This window comes from Chrysoperla carnea, chromosome 3 (genome assembly GCF_905475395.1).
Source record: "Chrysoperla carnea chromosome 3, inChrCarn1.1, whole genome shotgun sequence".
In the NCBI taxonomy this organism is placed as follows: Eukaryota; Metazoa; Arthropoda; class Insecta; order Neuroptera; family Chrysopidae; genus Chrysoperla; species Chrysoperla carnea.
Window position 1 is genome coordinate 37,720,011 of NC_058339.1, and position 16,739 is coordinate 37,736,749.

General features: G+C 29.3%; 2 protein-coding genes across 2 annotated transcripts; one reads left to right on the forward strand and one right to left on the reverse strand.

The window, feature by feature from the left end:
- The first annotated feature begins 1,155 nt into the window (after positions 1-1,155).
- Positions 1,156-3,306, forward strand: LOC123296009 (histidine-rich glycoprotein-like). The gene is made up of 3 exons (XM_044877471.1): positions 1,156-1,185; positions 1,337-2,118; positions 2,694-3,306. Exons 1-3 carry the CDS (start codon positions 1,156-1,158, stop codon positions 3,304-3,306), a joined length of 1,425 nt encoding a protein of 474 aa, XP_044733406.1.
- A 6,033-nt stretch (positions 3,307-9,339) lies between these two features.
- Positions 9,340-14,177, reverse strand: LOC123296010 (glycine-rich cell wall structural protein-like). The gene is made up of 3 exons (XM_044877472.1): positions 14,154-14,177; positions 10,625-10,689; positions 9,340-9,706 (listed from the first exon to the last, which is right to left on the reverse strand). Exons 1-3 carry the CDS (start codon positions 14,175-14,177, stop codon positions 9,340-9,342), a joined length of 456 nt encoding a protein of 151 aa, XP_044733407.1.
- Between the last annotated feature and the right edge of the window lie 2,562 nt (positions 14,178-16,739).

Consider the following 16,739-nt stretch of genomic DNA (forward strand, 5'->3'; position numbering starts at 1 on the left):
AATATAAAATTAATCAAAAAATAAATAATATGATGCATCGAATAATAATCAGATTTAATTTCATTATAAAATAAATTCTTTCAAATTAAAATATTTTTTAATTATTAATAATTATTTAATATAAAAAAATTAAATTTAAGTTTAAAAATGAAAATTATTTCAAATAATAATTTAATAGTTTTTGTGTTGTGTATTGTGTTTGACCTTGTGGCATCTGGTGGAGGCGGCGGTGGGAAAAATGAAAAGTAAGGCAAGCTTTTTGAAGTGTTTGTATTTAGTGATGGGAAACTTTTAATTTTTGTGCAAATGTTTACTGGATTATAACTAGTTTGGAAAACAAAGCTCATTATTCAATTTTTAATTCAAATGAACGGCTAGGATTTTTTGCCAGATAAGGAATTGGGAATTGTTTTTATATAAAGTAGCCCATTATCGTAGAAAAAGTTTCTTCATTGGAAATAAATTGAAACGATTAAGAATGTACGAGAAGCAAGGCAATTTTAAATTAAAAGCTTGTTTTTTATATGAAGTTGGGTCAAATCTAAATCAATGCTGAAAATTTTAAATAAATGAATGACTTCAAAAGTAGTATTTAACATTGGTTTTATGGTAAAACGGTAGATGGATGATATGTTTTCATAGATTTCTTAAAACCTTAATAAATTATTGAAAAAAACAGGTTGTTCCCGACTAATTATGTATGAGCACGGTAGCACAAATTAAAAAAATATACATTTTCAATTTTGATGGTGAAATATGTTTTAACATGACAATATTAGACGAAAAGTAAGAATAAAATTTTTCAATATCTGGAGTAATTTTAAAAAAATCGAAAATTTTGTTTAATTATTTTGCTTTCGATATTTCGAAAACCAAGGCAGATATCGAAAAATTTTATTTCTATTTTTCGTCTACATTCATGAAGTTATAACAAAATTCATCATTAAAATTGAAAATAAGGTGCAAATAATTTCAACCACAAGTCTAAACTGGCCTTGGCGCTCGTACTACCATAAAAATTCTAAAAACTTAATCGCTGTAGCTGATTATATGATGCTTTACTGAGATTTATCATAATGAGAAAGTTTTCCATAGGATGGCGTTATTTGACGGCTTATCGTCATCACCCTACTAGGAAACTCTAGTTTTATCTATATGAAATTAGTTTTATCTGTATTTTTAGCTGTATGAAACAGGATTGAATATCGTAGTTGCTACAATTTAGGTTGCCTATAATGAATTTTAATTATGTTTCAGGGTTCATTTCAAAATTCAAGTACCAAAATTTGTAAATAAACACACTCATACAAAAACTATTTACATCCATGTTCATGAGCCACCAAAGACACAAAAACATGAGCATCACCATGCTCACGAACATGACCATCATCACGATACTCATCACGGTCATGGTCACGATGACCATGGTGGAGGTCATGGCCATGAACATTCCTATCACCATTCATTTCATCATTCGCATCATGACGATCATGGATCACATCATCATACCAGTCATCATGGTGGTCATGACCGAAGTTCAACTGGTGGGCATCATCACAAGCCACCTGCACCAAAGCCTCCACCACCGAAGCCACATCACCATCATCCTGCACCACCTCCAGCACATAAACCAAAAGGTCATCCTCATCATGGGCATGGGGGAGGAGGAGATGGACATCATCATCATGCACCGCCAGTACACAAACCAAAGAAACCACCAGCGAAACATCCACCACCACCTCATCATCATCCACATCATCCTCATCATGCCCATCATCCAAAGCCTAAACCACATCCAAAACATCCAAAGCCAATACCAAAACCACCGGTACATAAGCATCATCCTATTAAACCTGTACATGAGCATCATCCGCATGAAGCTCCACCTCCTAAGTATCCTAAAAAAGGTGGACATGAACACGTTGTACATAATCAAAAATATACTGAGCATTATACTGAGTATAACAATGATGATTACGAACATAGTCCACAATACTATAAACAAATTGAGGAAGAAGCTCCATATTATGAAGCGGTTGAAGAACTGGAAGATCATGATGATACCGAACATGATGTTGGTACACATGCTGGTTATATCAATCCAGATTATAGCGTGAAGTAAGTATCGCTTAAAGACTCGTTAATCCTTGTTTGGTTCAAATATTTTTACTTTACTCTCAATTATCGGTTTTTCTTCGCTTTTCTTTTCGTGAAGTCGATGTCTTCTTCACATTTCAAGTTTCTTTTTTTAAAATTTCGTTCTTTTTTATATTTTTGATAAAATCTCAATTTCAAGCAAAGTTTGGCGATGGCCTTTCTTGTGGCAATGGCAGGTTCAATATCGTGGGCTAGCGGGGGGGCAAGAGTGACTGACAAGTTTAAGCTGCTCAGGCTCATCATTTTTGGAATCAACTCAATAGCTAAGAGTAGCTCTGCTCACTTCTGCGGTGTGAAAGTTGCGTCTGAACTCAACTCGGGTGGTAAGCTGGCATATTTACCAGTGCTGTAAGATAGGGCACGACTCATCACGGTAGCCATGATGGAAGACATACTAGAAGTTTTAGAAGTTTTGGCACGCTAACTTGGCGTATCCCAGTGGCCTTAGCTCTTTTAGAGGGTCTGTCTGACCTTGGGGGTTTTTTTATATTAAAAAATTTCATTAGTAAATTTTCACCGTTTGATTTCTTTTCTAGCAATCATCATGAAGAAGAGCCAACAGTTACTTACCCGGAAGAAACCCAACAAAAAACTTATCAAAATAACTACTACCAAAACAATTATGAAAATACAATATTACCAGAAAATGAATCTGCCCTTTTACAAAATCCATACATCCATGCGTTCATCCATGGTAACACAGATATGAGTAACCAACAACCAATCAGTCACCAACAATACAACCAACAACCGAATAATGTGTACTTACACCAAGCGCCCTCAACTGATGAAACTTATCTACAAAATGATGTCACTTACGATTCATACGGGAACGTTATCTCCGATCAGAATAAGAAAAATTTCTATAATAATTTTCCACCTCTGAATAATATACCATTCAAACCCACTCCCACATTTTCAATACCCAATCCTTCACCACCGGTGACTAATGAAGAATTATATCGATCAGAAAATAATCGATACACTAATGCGGATAAACAAATCGAGCAAGATTTTCATATTGACGCTGAATCCTTCAATCATTCAATTATTTATGACACACCTCCGCCTAGAACAACTAGTAAACCAAAAAGACATCGAAATCCATCGAGTACACGCCATGGAAGTCGTTACAAACATAATAAATGATATTGAAAATAATTTAAATTTTAAAATGGACATAAATTATTGTGATATATACTTTACTAAAAAAGTAAGATAAAAATGTGTATTTTTTTATTTAAAAAAAGGCCATTTAAAATTTTGATAGCTGATTTGAATTTAGTGTGTCTAATATTCTAATATTTAAATACAATAGTGTTCCAATTTTTTGACTAGAATTTTTCTAAGGCTTTATAAAAGAAATAGTAATGTTTTTCACTCGTCGTAAATTTTTTCCATTATTAACTTGAATAGATAATGAAGATTTAATAAATTGATAAAATGGTCCAAAAGGAAACATGCTGAAAAAGATGCTTCTAAAAATGTAAAAGTAAGTTTAAGCACTATGGCGTCAGTTTTTCCCGGTACAGATGAGTACAAGTGGAAATATGGATGTCAGACCCAATGGTATCTCACCCCTGCACAAGCAAATATGTACGGTGTTGCTGGATACTAACTCTCCATAAGTATTCGAAGCAAATGACAAAAATGCTGTACAGAAATAAACATGGGGGCTTCGAAAATCAAACGGACGGGAGATCAAAAATTTTTTGTTACTTCTAAAACCAAAGTTACTGGATTTATTTCTGTACGGAACCAATGTAATTCGCTTCGAATACTTATGCAGAGTTAGTATCCAGCAACGCCGTATATTTTTGCTGCTGCAGGGTTAAGATACCAAGGGTGTGGCATCCATATTTTCAGATGTAATCACCTGTACCGAACAAAACTGACGCATGGTGATAAACTTACTTTTACATATATAGGATCATGTTTTTCAACATGATTCCTGGTGGGTCATTTCACTCGAAAAATTTCAGCATCGGCATGTGGTCTATAATATTGTTGTATATTTTATATAATACCCTCCAAAAAAAAAAAACACAAAAATTGAGCTACGAACATTCATTGTATGTAAATATTGTACATAAAACAAAGACCAAATTTTTGCTTTGATTTACTTCACATCTTATAAGATTATAGAGGGCCTAGAGCAGGCATGGGGAAACGTGACTTACAAAAGTCTCTCGGACTTCTAACTTAACATACGAGTAACAAGTGACAACCTAACCAGTAACAACATAAAATACGAGTAAGACAGAGACAACATTTTTTTTTTCTACCTATCTCATTACTATGGGAGAAACTGAGCTAGGTAGAAGAGTCGTTTACCCGTCTCGCTTCCTCCTCTATGAGCAATGCGGACTTGTATAAGGAGATACACAATAAAGTTATAACAATGGTGACTTTGACTTAAACTAACTTGCCCATGCCTGACCTAGACTCTAGACTAAAAAATTGCGGATGAGGTATTCTAAAAAAAAAAGGAAACTAGAAACAATTTACCAATGAAGATTACTTGACATTTTAATGAAAACGAGCCTACCTATTAGAGATGACATATTAATAGTACTCTTTAAATATAGGACTGACTACTCTATAAAATGACTTGACTTTTTAGAACATAATTTGACAAAATTCAATCATAGATTTCTTATTCTATAAAAAAAATAAGATATTTTTATGTATCAGTCTATTCCATTTTCTTTTTTCGAATTTAATAAATTGATAAAATTGTTATCTATATATATTGTATATTCTATATAGTGGCTTCCGAAAATAACAAATCACACGAAAATATTTTTAAAAACGATAAATATTGTTTTTAAAATAAAACAAATTAAAAAATATTTTTTTTGAAAAAATTGAGATTCATTTGGAATGTGGTATTAAAAATTCCATTTAACTGAACAATTTATAAGAACATGACATAAAAATTATAATAATTTTTATTTTTATGTTTTTTTTTTCTTTTTTGTAATAATTATTTATGTTAAAATGTTAATGGATTTTTATTTATTTTTGTTTTGTTAATTACGTATTTGTAATTATTATATATATATTTTTTTGTTTTGAAAAAGATTAAAAAACTTCCAAAAAAATGTTTAGTTATTTTTAGTTTATTTCTATTATTTTCTTTTTATTATAGTGAAAGTAATATTTTAAATAATTTTACCATATATATCAATTATTTATAAATTAGTGCATTTCAACAATTTAAAATGTGTCTGATCTATTAATTGCAAACAGCGAAATTCGAATTAATTTAAAGAATTTGTCTTTCAATTAAATATTCTTATCTAGTTTTCATAGATTTCAAAGAAGAAGGTAGGTATAAGTATTTTATGTGGTCATAATTGGGTTTAAATGATATTACACAAAACTTGGAGATATTATTAATTGTAATTTTTTTGATAATCATTGAAGCTTTCATTAATTTTTCCTTTTTTGATAATCATTGCGGCAAAGGAGACACATATGTTATATAGTGCAACTATTCGCACCGTGCGCGAGTTTCGTTTCCATGACAACGATACACTACATGTATGATGCATGTATAATTGTATGGGTTGCATTTATGATTTACATTGAAAATTTAATATTATTGTCTCACATATTTAAATAAATAATTATGATAATTTACATTTGAAAAATAATATTTGTGCAATTTGATTTCTTATTTTCACAATTTTTAATGCATTAAGTTTAATTAATTAGTGTTTTTCAATAATTTTAATATGACAGTTTCTATAACATTAACATGTAAAGAATTGCAAATTAGTCATAACAGCCTCCTTTATCGCCAAAATTTTTCACTGGAAGCACTAGCATTGATTTTATTGTCCCTACCATGACTACGCACACAACGAATACTGAATACGCAACAACAACATAAAATCGGTGATAATCGGCTTACAGCATTTTTACTTTTGAAAATACCATTCAATCAAATCATATTCAAGAGTAGGAACATACAAGCTTTTCTTACGTGAAACAAGTAGTTATGTGATGTTGTTTACAAGATAACAATCCCTATGATAAACAGAATGGGTTTGGTAATTTCCGTAATTTTGAATGAAGATTGAATTTCCTCCGACAAGTAAGTAAATTAAGTCACATGCTTAGCCAAACAAAGGTGAGAAAAAAACAAGACTGTGGTGGTCAGCGGTTACTTGAGTTTTTTTTTTATACATTAAGTTTAACCCTGATTTGAATATTTTATAACAAAAATCAAAGTATCTACTGATTAATTGCTTCTAAAATCAAAAATTTTAAACATTTTCCTAACATTTTTAGAATATTGGATTAACCGAACTTCAAATTCCAAGTATCATTAAAATCAAATCCAATAAATTATCCCTTATTAAACATATCATTTTAAAAGAATCTACATAGAAATGTTGTTAAAAATAAATAAAAAGAACATAAAAAATATATATAATAATAAAAAAAAATATTTATTTTATATCAATTAAAAAAATATAATATAAAAAGTATTTTGTTTCATTCTCATCAACAACAAACTAAAAATATTTAATTAATAACAAAAATCAAAACTTAATTTTAATACAATCAAAAAAACAACAATATATTAGGTAGTAGGTAAAACAGTTCAATGATATATCAACATTAATAAAAGAAAATCTATAACGCATATAATATAAAACTCACAACTCATTCGATGAGATAGATTAGAAAATAAGTTCAATATTTATATATAAACAAATCAATATTAATTTATTTATGGAAACAGTAGCGTAGCCAGAAAAATTATTCGTAAAATCTTTCACATACATTCTGAAATGTTTATTCATTATGTTAGTATTTTCAAATACTTTCTGGCTACACGCTTTGATTATTTTTATAAAAATTGTGTATCAACAGAAATACGACACAAAAATTGATTCTTTAATCAATAATAGTTTTTGTTTAAAAAAATGTTGTAGATGAATTTATTTAAATGTAATTTTAAAAAAATCTGGGCAATACGAGATTTGAACAAAACTGAATGAATAAAAACTATCAAATTTATAAAAATTCAAGAAAACTATATTTTTTGATAGGCAACTTGTATGACGTACTTGTTAAATTATCACGTATAGTTGTGTATCAAAATGATGCTTTGTTGATTTTACAGTTAGGTAGGTTTTATAAAGATTTTCTTTTTCCCGAACTAAATCAATGCTCTTTTACAAAACGACGTTGTCACATAAGTAAATTTTGCTGGAAGTAAGCGATCAATCAATGCACAAGGCAATGAAGTTAGTAAGATCGTTCGATTGACATTTTTTAGCAAAATTAGAAATCCAGGCTATTGTCATGCAGAGTTATCTTGAATTTTCCGCCAGTTTTTTTTCATTTTGTATTTTTGAAGATATAAGTGAGAGAAAGGCCGAATAAAATCTGAAATAATCCAATTCATTCAGCCAGCTAGCATTTCATAGGAACAATTTTTGCCAATCTAAAGTATAAGTTCATTTCCTGTGATTTTTTAGGGTATTTTGCCCCGATTAAAAATAATAATACCCAAACATCTAATTGAACAAGGATAAAATAATGGTATAGAAACATTTTTTTATAGATAACAATATAAAAACTATTACTCTCTCATATATGCTAGCAAGCATGTTTTTTATTTTTCGATTGCGTGTAAGTGGCTAAGGTAGATGTTGTTGATATGTTCTTTAATCACAGGTTCACATGTTTTTTTTTTAAAGAGTAGGTCTTCCACATAAGGAATGCAGCCAGTTTGTGTTGTTATTCATAGTCAATAGTAATTTCTTTCTAACCTATTAAATAAGTGTATAATCAGAACGTAAACGAAATGAAATACCTTCATCCATCCACATATATTCATTTTTGAAATGCATTCAAGCAATCATCTCTTCTCTCAATCTATCTCTCTTTAAAATTAACATTCTATTGATAAACTTGTTACATCATACATGTTCGATTGTCTTCTATTTTGATGGATTGATCATCGGTAATCAGACGCTTTGATTTTTAAACAAAAATAACATTTTATTCCTTCAAAAAAATATTGTAGTATTGTCGATTTATTCATTTTCTTTTAAAAAGGCAGGAGGGCATAATTTGGCTGAAAGCCGGTTTATATTGGAGAATACTAAACAGAGATGTGCCTCTTTCTATAAAGATAAATAAAGATCCAACAAAAAACAAAATTTTTCGGACACGGCCAATTTTTAAGACGATTTTAGTAGTCAATATTAATATCATTAACGACTGCTTAAAATAAATTTCCTATTTTCGAATAATTTTGTTCTGACGAGTCAAATAACGAGAATTGTGGCATTCAAAATTTAGAAAACCTACTCAAACCAATCTTACTTCGATTTGCAGTGTTCTGTAGTAATAAGAATCTATTCATTTTAATTGGAAAATACTATAAAGAAGTTTGCCGGCTTTTTTATTCAAGATAAACTTTTTTGAAAAGAATATTAAATCAAATTTTGGATAATTCAGATACAATTATAAAGAATTTTTTTTTAAAATTAATTTTCTGGTTTAAATTAATTTTAAGCGTAACATAATTTCTTTATCCTTTCAAACAAAATCCTAATCACATCAATTTTTGTGAATAAACCGATATTTCTGTTGATAATCAATTGTTATGTATTTACGAATGTTTTCTTTTAAAAGTCCAGTTTCTCAGTTAATGAAATTCAATCAGTTTCTCTCAAATATCGACTTAGAGATAAAACTGACTTTAATTTCAGCTTAAGAATATCTAACCGATTCTTTTAAACTACCAAAGACAACTATACTTTACAGTTTTTCGAAAGCCAGTTTTTCTGAGGTGTTTAAATGTGTACTCTATACGATTAATCCACTTTTGCACTGATAAACTGGAGTTTTTTTTAAGGCTTGGTTTCTCCAACTTTGATTAATTTTGATTGTTATTGAATTTATCTTCTAATCAAATATCATTTGAACTCTAGACTAGGAATTCTAATCAATGATTATCAAGTTAATCGAAGTTGGTATGTATAACAAGGTCTTTTTTAAAGTTGAATCAGTCTGAAATATTAAGCTAATGATTAAGTTTTGGAAGTAGGTAATCTAACTAAAGAAGTGACTAAGAAAAGAAAATGGCAGTATTACTTTGTAAGAGGTACACGTTTGATTTTACAACCCCCGTTTATAGGGGTGAAATTATTTTTAGTGGTAATGTCCACCACTGCTATGTTCGTCACCACCTCCATAACCACCATCGCCACCACCATGACCGCCACTATATTCAATGTGGCTGCTGCTTCCACCTCCGTAGCTACCGCCTCCATATCCGTGATCATCACCGCCTCCATAACCGCCATGACCACCACCGCCGCCACCTCCATGTGATACTTCAACACCACTATCAATACCTCCACTGTATCCAATTACTTTGTAATATTCATGATCACCGCCACCACCATGACCACCACCGCCACCGCCTCCATGACCACCTACTTTTTTATAGATTGTATGTGTGTGATGGATGTGATGGATTTTGTATGGTACATGAATGATAATTTTTTTGTGGGACCTGGAAAGTAGGAAAAAAAGTTATTACGATATACAATAAGACCGTGGCTAGAGTTAGAGCCCTGGCTTATCTTGCGCTGCAGATCTTTTGTTTCTCCCTAAAAATAGTTCGTTAAACAAAATTTGTTGAGGCTAGAGGTAACATATAGAAACAAAAATAAGGTCACATTTTTTGTGCTAGGACTGCTTCCAGGTTGGAGTCCCAACAATCCTAAACATTCTATACTTGACTCTCTGTAAGCTATATAGGTGCAAACAACAAGAAATGGTTAGTAAACTACGTGTCCATTCCCATCATCCCAGAAATAGTAAACTTAAATATTCCTATAAGTTGAAAGTTATAACATCTTTTTTGTGCCAAATATACAAATTATTATCTAAATTTGAACGTAAAGAAAGCAAATCGTATATTACGAAGTACAGATGGATCCAAAAAAAATTGTAGCTTGTCCATACATTCTTGTCATCCTAAAATCCACTTAAAACTTTATGTTTTCTGACCATCCAAACTTGTTACTTTCTAATTTATCTCAAATCTTAAATGAGACGATTGAATTATATCAAAAAGCCTCAGATAAAAATCGTTTTATATGACTTTCAAGTAATCAGTACCTATCAGTATAAAATGAAAGGTAAATCAAAATTGATTTACAATTCAAATAAAAACGTATCATTGACAAATTTGATATAAAAAATAAATGAATAAATAATAAAGTACTTTCATTTAATAAGATTTAATAACAGTTCCCTTTTTTTGTAAAAAAAAAACTTCAAATTATGTATTTAGCTTTGCCATTGTGAAAGTATTAAATTTTATTTTTAAATTTTTGTTTGTTAATTGCTTTATTAAAGCGTATTATGAATTTTGTTTATTTTTTTGGAAGTTTTATTTTTGACATTCATTTTTGGTGAAACTTACCCGCCTCCACCTCCAGCTGATACGCATAATATTCCAAAGACGCAAACAGCAGCGGCTGACAACAACTGAAAATAAATTTGAAAAAATACATTAACTTTAAAAATTGATTAAAGATTGCTGGAAATGTTATCGGATTTTTTTTACATATAAAGTTGGACTAAATAATCAATTTTAAAAATTTTAGGAAGTGTTGCCCGATTATTTAAATAAATAAATGACTTATTAAATAGCATATTTAACATTGGTTATATAGGAAAACGGTAGATATATGATATGTTTTCATAGATTTCTCCAAAACTAGTCGGTAGAAATTAAAAAAAACAAAAACTATTTCAAGTAAACTTAAGTACCCGACTAATTAAAGACGTATGAGCACGGTAGTGGAAACACAACTTATAAAATAAGTTAAGCTAGTAAAAATATGTCATTAATTCAAATTTAATGCATTATGTGTATGATCTCAAAAATAAGTGACAAAACCGCTTTGATTTTCAATGGACATTCAAATTACAAAAAATGATTTATTTTGTTATTTTTGGTTAATTGAAATTTATGTATGAACACAAAGACCCTTTTTATGTTATATAATCTGTATTTCTAGGTGTTATAATTCCAAAATAGGAGGTTTTAAAGACCATTATGTTTTTATTTTATTATTGTTATAAATTATAAAAAAAAAAATACAACTTAAAATCTAATAAAGCCCACCCTTAATTAAAAAGAAAAAAAAATTATTAAAAAAAATATCCACTCCCATATGATGTAAAATAAAAATTTTGTTCAATAAAAATTAATAATTAAAATTGTTTTTACACATATTTTTGAATACTTTCGTCTGAGGGTATATAACGTTAATATGACGTATTTGAACATTTATTCTGAATATGAAAAGTTTGTTTTCTGATCCAAGTTTTAATGTAACACGGTGGTAAAATAAATACCACAGGCCATTTGATAAAACTTTATGCAATTTCCATAACATCTTCACCATCGTAGTATTAAACAAGTGAAAACAAACAATTGACTGAGTTAATTGTTGAAAAACCATGCATAGGCAGTGTTGATTACCCTTATCACATTACACATATACTCTTTTCCCATATAATACATACTATACAATTTACGCCAAACTTGCGCCCTCACGGGTAAACAGTGATGTTTACGAAAAAATGTTTCAAACAGAAGTTGTTTATTTTTTTACAAGGGATATTTTTTACATTTATAATTTTGTTATATCTATAACGGTTTACAAGATGGGTCCTATGGACCCAAGACCCAATTGACCTATGTTGCTCATTTACGAACTTGATCTCACTATTTACGTCCTGAGTACGCTGTAAAAATTTTAACTTGATATCTTTTTTCGTTTTTGAGTTATCGTGTTATTTGAGTTACCTATTTTGAATAATTAGGTGATTTTATAAACATCTATACCAAAATTTTGTTCGTAGCATCAATATTTTTAAGCGTTACAAACTTGCGACTAAACTTAGTATACCTTGCATATTACATATATGCATGGAATAAAAACTCTAGAGCAACGGAGTTCCATCGCTATTGTCATATTTCCGCATCATTATATATTTCTTATTATAAAATTTATTGAATTAGGATTTTTGTGTTTCAATGTTTATGAAAACATGAAATAACCCGAACTCAATTCATATACAAATTTTGAACAACTCCATTAAGAAAAAGTGGTTCTAAAAACTTGAAAAAACACGAAAAATATAAAATTTTTTGGAATAAACAAGTGTGAAAGCAGAATGGAAAGTTGACTCCCCCAAAAGGCACCTCCTTGACATTAAGCCCACATATATACCGATTTTCAAACTTTTAGGTTAATTTTAGGCAACTTTACAGAAATTTAAAGCCATAAAAGCATCGAAAAACGCAGTTGATTGTATGAGGAAATTTGACTAAAAATTTTATTGGCAAAGAAAGTTTATTCATGAAAAATAAAATTTAGCAATTTCTTAGGAAAGTTTTTTCGGCGCAAATATAAAAATATCGATTTATTACATACTCCATAAAAGAAACTGCTTGGGATATCAAGTAGTAATGAGATTTTTAATTTACGTTTATTAAAAATAGCATAAGTCCAGAAAAATAAGATGGCAAATCAATTTGAAAATTAATTTTTCCTTTATATGCTCAGAACACGAAAGTTACGTGAGTGCGTACTCATGAAGATTTTATTAAAAGCAGTACTTGTTCAACATTTTTAAGTGTATACCAATTTGCTTCTTTGGTTATTAAATGAAATTAATTGACGCTATAACATTTTATTAAAATATTTTTGTTATTAATTTCATATTAAAAAAAAATTAATAATACCTTAAAAGTGTTAAATTAATTTTGGTAAAAAAAATTTAATCGATAATTTTAATATCGATTGAATTCCGTACTGTGACGATTCTATGCTATGGATTTAGTATTGTATCCGTAGAATTGTATTAGTAGATAACTTTCCTTCTTATCTTTTTATTATTCGAAAACGTAAGCTCTAGGTATCCCAACGAAACTAAATAGTTTTATTGATAAGGTTCAGTGGCGCAGCGAGGGGAGGCAAGGGAGTTCAGCATACCCCGGGTGCTACTCACAAAGGGCGCCAAATGGTCCACAAAACAAAAAATTGCTGAATAATTTTTATTTTTATTATAATTGATTTCTGGAAAATATATTTAAAATTTAATGCCAGTGTAATCTAACAAATGTTAATTCGTTAATAAATATAAAAGGAACTCTAAAAGTCTAAATCAAACTGAAATAATATGTTCATAATAGAAATGGCATGTTCATAATCTTTTCTACTGGCAGCGCTGACTCGACCTGTTTTCTATCAACACTTCCTTATGGCATCTACAGCTCCGTAAAGAAGCAATAGAAACGCAATTGAAAATTTGTCCCATTTGTCCCGTTTAGGGCAATTGATAATTTGTACCATAGTTACAGCCCATAATTACAAAAGCTACTTTCTCAATGGCACCATTACTCAGTGGTTTTGGACTCTTTCTGAAGTACGCCTTTACACATTTTAATTTTTATCGAAAAATCATAATTCGAAACTTGCAAAATAAAAGGACTAGTAAGAGCCGTTTCATATTAATTAAAATTTCACATAAATGAAATGGATAATTTGTTTCAGTTAACTTTGCTACAATTTTTTGGAATTAAATAGCTTTGGTCATTCTGAACATAATTTCCCTTGAAACGGAATCACAGAAAAATTAACATAACCGTATTAGTTGCCAATTTTCGGAAAATTTTGTTTATCAGGACATTTGTTTATAGGTACAACGCCACTTCTACATTTGATTTACGTGAACTTCCGTTAAATTCATTGCACACTTTTGATTAACGAAATACAGTAAACAAAAAACACATATCGAGTAAAAATCCACACGTAATCCGTTGTTATATCCGCCTAATACGTAATCCAAACCGTATATGGTATTAAACACTAAATCGTTACACTTTTTCCGGTAAAAATTGTTTTTGGTCAAAATAATGTAGTATCAAAACTCACCACAATATTTTTTGTTGTTGCCATTTTTTTTTAAATATTGTTAATCCAAAAATTTGTATTAGTTGTTAACTAAACAGATCACTTTTTGAATTTGATGATTTACTAGGAATCACAACATTATTTATATACTAAAAATAGTATAGATAACCCATCCACATATTCATTCATTAAAAACCTTTTGAAATGAAAGGAAAAAGGTATCATTTTCCTGAAGAATATCTATCTCTATGTACTTTGAAAGTTCATTGTTTTTGTTATATGATTAATCTTTCATTTGAGTATATAATATAAAAAAAATATATATAAAGTAATTGTATATTTTTAATGCTATTTTTATCTTTGTCACACTAAATGATATCAAATATAGAAGTGTATCTGTTTTTTTTTTCTTACGAATTTTTTTACAATTTTTACTCATATTATACATTTTTATATGCACACATACAAAGAGTTTAAAAATTTACGTGTCATTATGATTTTAATTGTTCAGCTAAGGCTTTCATTAAATGACCTGCAAATGAGCAGTCCATTTGCAGACTGATAGAAGGCTTAATTATCTGAAGACAATATTAAACTAAAATGACTACATGTTACCACCAAACGAGTTCTCCTTCGACTTTGTTATTTTGCTATTTGCAAAACAAATATCATTAGAGACTAAAGTAGAAAAATACTTTTAGACGCCCTAAAATAAGGTAAGGTTTTTGAAATACATAAATGTCATCAACTTGACATTGATCAAATTATACCTACGGAAGCCTGGCATTCATAATTTTATTTAGATGAATAGACAAAACATCAATTCGATCTGAATCTGAAAATAGATATCATCAAAGTTTATTGATAATCTTAGGTCAAAAGTTTTGGAAGAATATCCTCTATTGACCCTGGCAACTTTTGGCTAGAGCATTTCCTTCGAAAGCTGAAGGTTTGCAAAAAAATGGCTTAGATGAAAAATGTTTTTATTCTATATCTTACCGTTTAGGATCTAACTTGGCTATTTAAGAACTCAACTTGTGTTCCAGTTATTTTTTGATTTTTTGATTGGTTAACTAAAAACGAGATATTAAGGTGTATAGATTAAAATGGCCCACCCTGTATATCTAAAATTCTTTGCGTGGAAATCCACATTTGAATGATTATCATATTTCAATGTATTTAAAACTTTTCAATGAATTGGAGTCGATTACTCAAATGTGTTACTTTTGACTGGGTGAACCGATCTTGATGATTCTTTATCTACTTGAAAGCTGGTGTTTCCCGTGTGGCCCCATTTCATACTGGTCCAGTTCTGACAACGGCATCCAAGAGAAAACCATAAAAGTCTTAAATTTGCATTAAGTATGCACGGCAAGAGGACGATTAACTCAATATCACGTAAACCGATTTCGATTATTCTTTTTTTTTTAGTGAAAAATTAGTTATTGTACTTCATATTCACTAAAAATCAGAAAATAAAAACAACTTTTAACAAAAAGAAAACCGACTTCAAAAGAAAAACTTTTCCAAAACAAATTAATATGCACTAAAAGCCAAGCTAATGTAGCAAACTGTTCTGTCAGAGTTGTTTCCTTGACTGACACCGACTCCAAAAATAACAATAATAATTTTAAATACATTGTGTTATCGTTATTTTTTTACTTTTTAGTGCATATTAATTTGTTTTGGAAAAGTTTTTCTTTTGAAGTCGGTTTACTTATTGTTTTTGTTTCCTATTTAATTTTAGTATAAGAATTGGTTTAACTTTAGTCTAAGATTCAAACAAAAGTTCGTAATAAAAAGTAAAGTCTTATCATTACTATGGTTTTTCTCGGTAATTCCACCATTCAGTATAATACAAATCAAAGTTCAAAAACTTGATAGTATTTTTTTATCTCGATACTTTTTAAATACATTGTAGTACATAGACAGGGTCTGCAATACATAATAAAACAAAGTGGGGTAATTATAATATATTTATAAATAATAATATTAATAAAATAAATGTTCTGTAAACAAATAATAATATTAATAATAACATGATAGCAACTTTACTCATATGTGCAATTTTTTTATGTGTTATCTTTGCATAACTATAAATGGTAGCTAATACCATGATGGATGCTTGCAGCTACAAAAAAAACAAAAAAATTCTCTTTCTTTTGCTTGAAATAATTATTACTTATGTATTTATTATATACTTATGTTTGTTTGAATTTGAAGTTGTTCGATCAGCTTCAATGAAAATAAACAATAATATTTGTCTTAAAAAATAAGTAAAGATATTAATTATAAAAATTTGATGTTGCTTCCAGAAGTTACAACTGTTTTCAGAAATGGTTATTAACATATTATCGAGTTGTCACTTTAAGGTAATTTTAATTAAAATGTAATAATAACAGAATCGGTTCTTTTACTAATAATAATACTCTGAATATTTCAACAACAACAAAAATCTTTATTCAGTAGCTTTAAAATTAACGAAAAACCGGTAGCTTTCTTGTTCGATGGCCACAAATAAATTTTTGGTTCAGAAACCTAAAAGATCAGAAGGTATCAAGTATCTCAAATACAGTCCAGTATCAGTATCCGGAACCCCCCTGGTTA

Bases quoted from the DNA above. Each gene is read 5' to 3' on its own strand.
- LOC123296009 (XM_044877471.1), top strand. From the start codon at position 1,156: ATGAAATTAGTTTTATCTGTATTTTTAGCT. The intron at 1,186-1,336 runs GTATGAAACAGG...CATGTTCATGAG, and splicing joins TTTTATCTGTATTTTTAGCT to CCACCAAAGACACAAAAACA. The intron at 2,119-2,693 runs GTAAGTATCGCT...TTTCTTTTCTAG, and splicing joins AATCCAGATTATAGCGTGAA to CAATCATCATGAAGAAGAGC.
- LOC123296010 (XM_044877472.1), bottom strand. From the start codon at position 14,177: ATGGCAACAACAAAAAATATTGTG. The intron at 10,690-14,153 runs GTGAGTTTTGAT...ATTTATTTTCAG, and splicing joins CAACAACAAAAAATATTGTG to TTGTTGTCAGCCGCTGCTGT. The intron at 9,707-10,624 runs GTAAGTTTCACC...CCTACTTTCCAG, and splicing joins TCAGCTGGAGGTGGAGGCGG to GTCCCACAAAAAAATTATCA.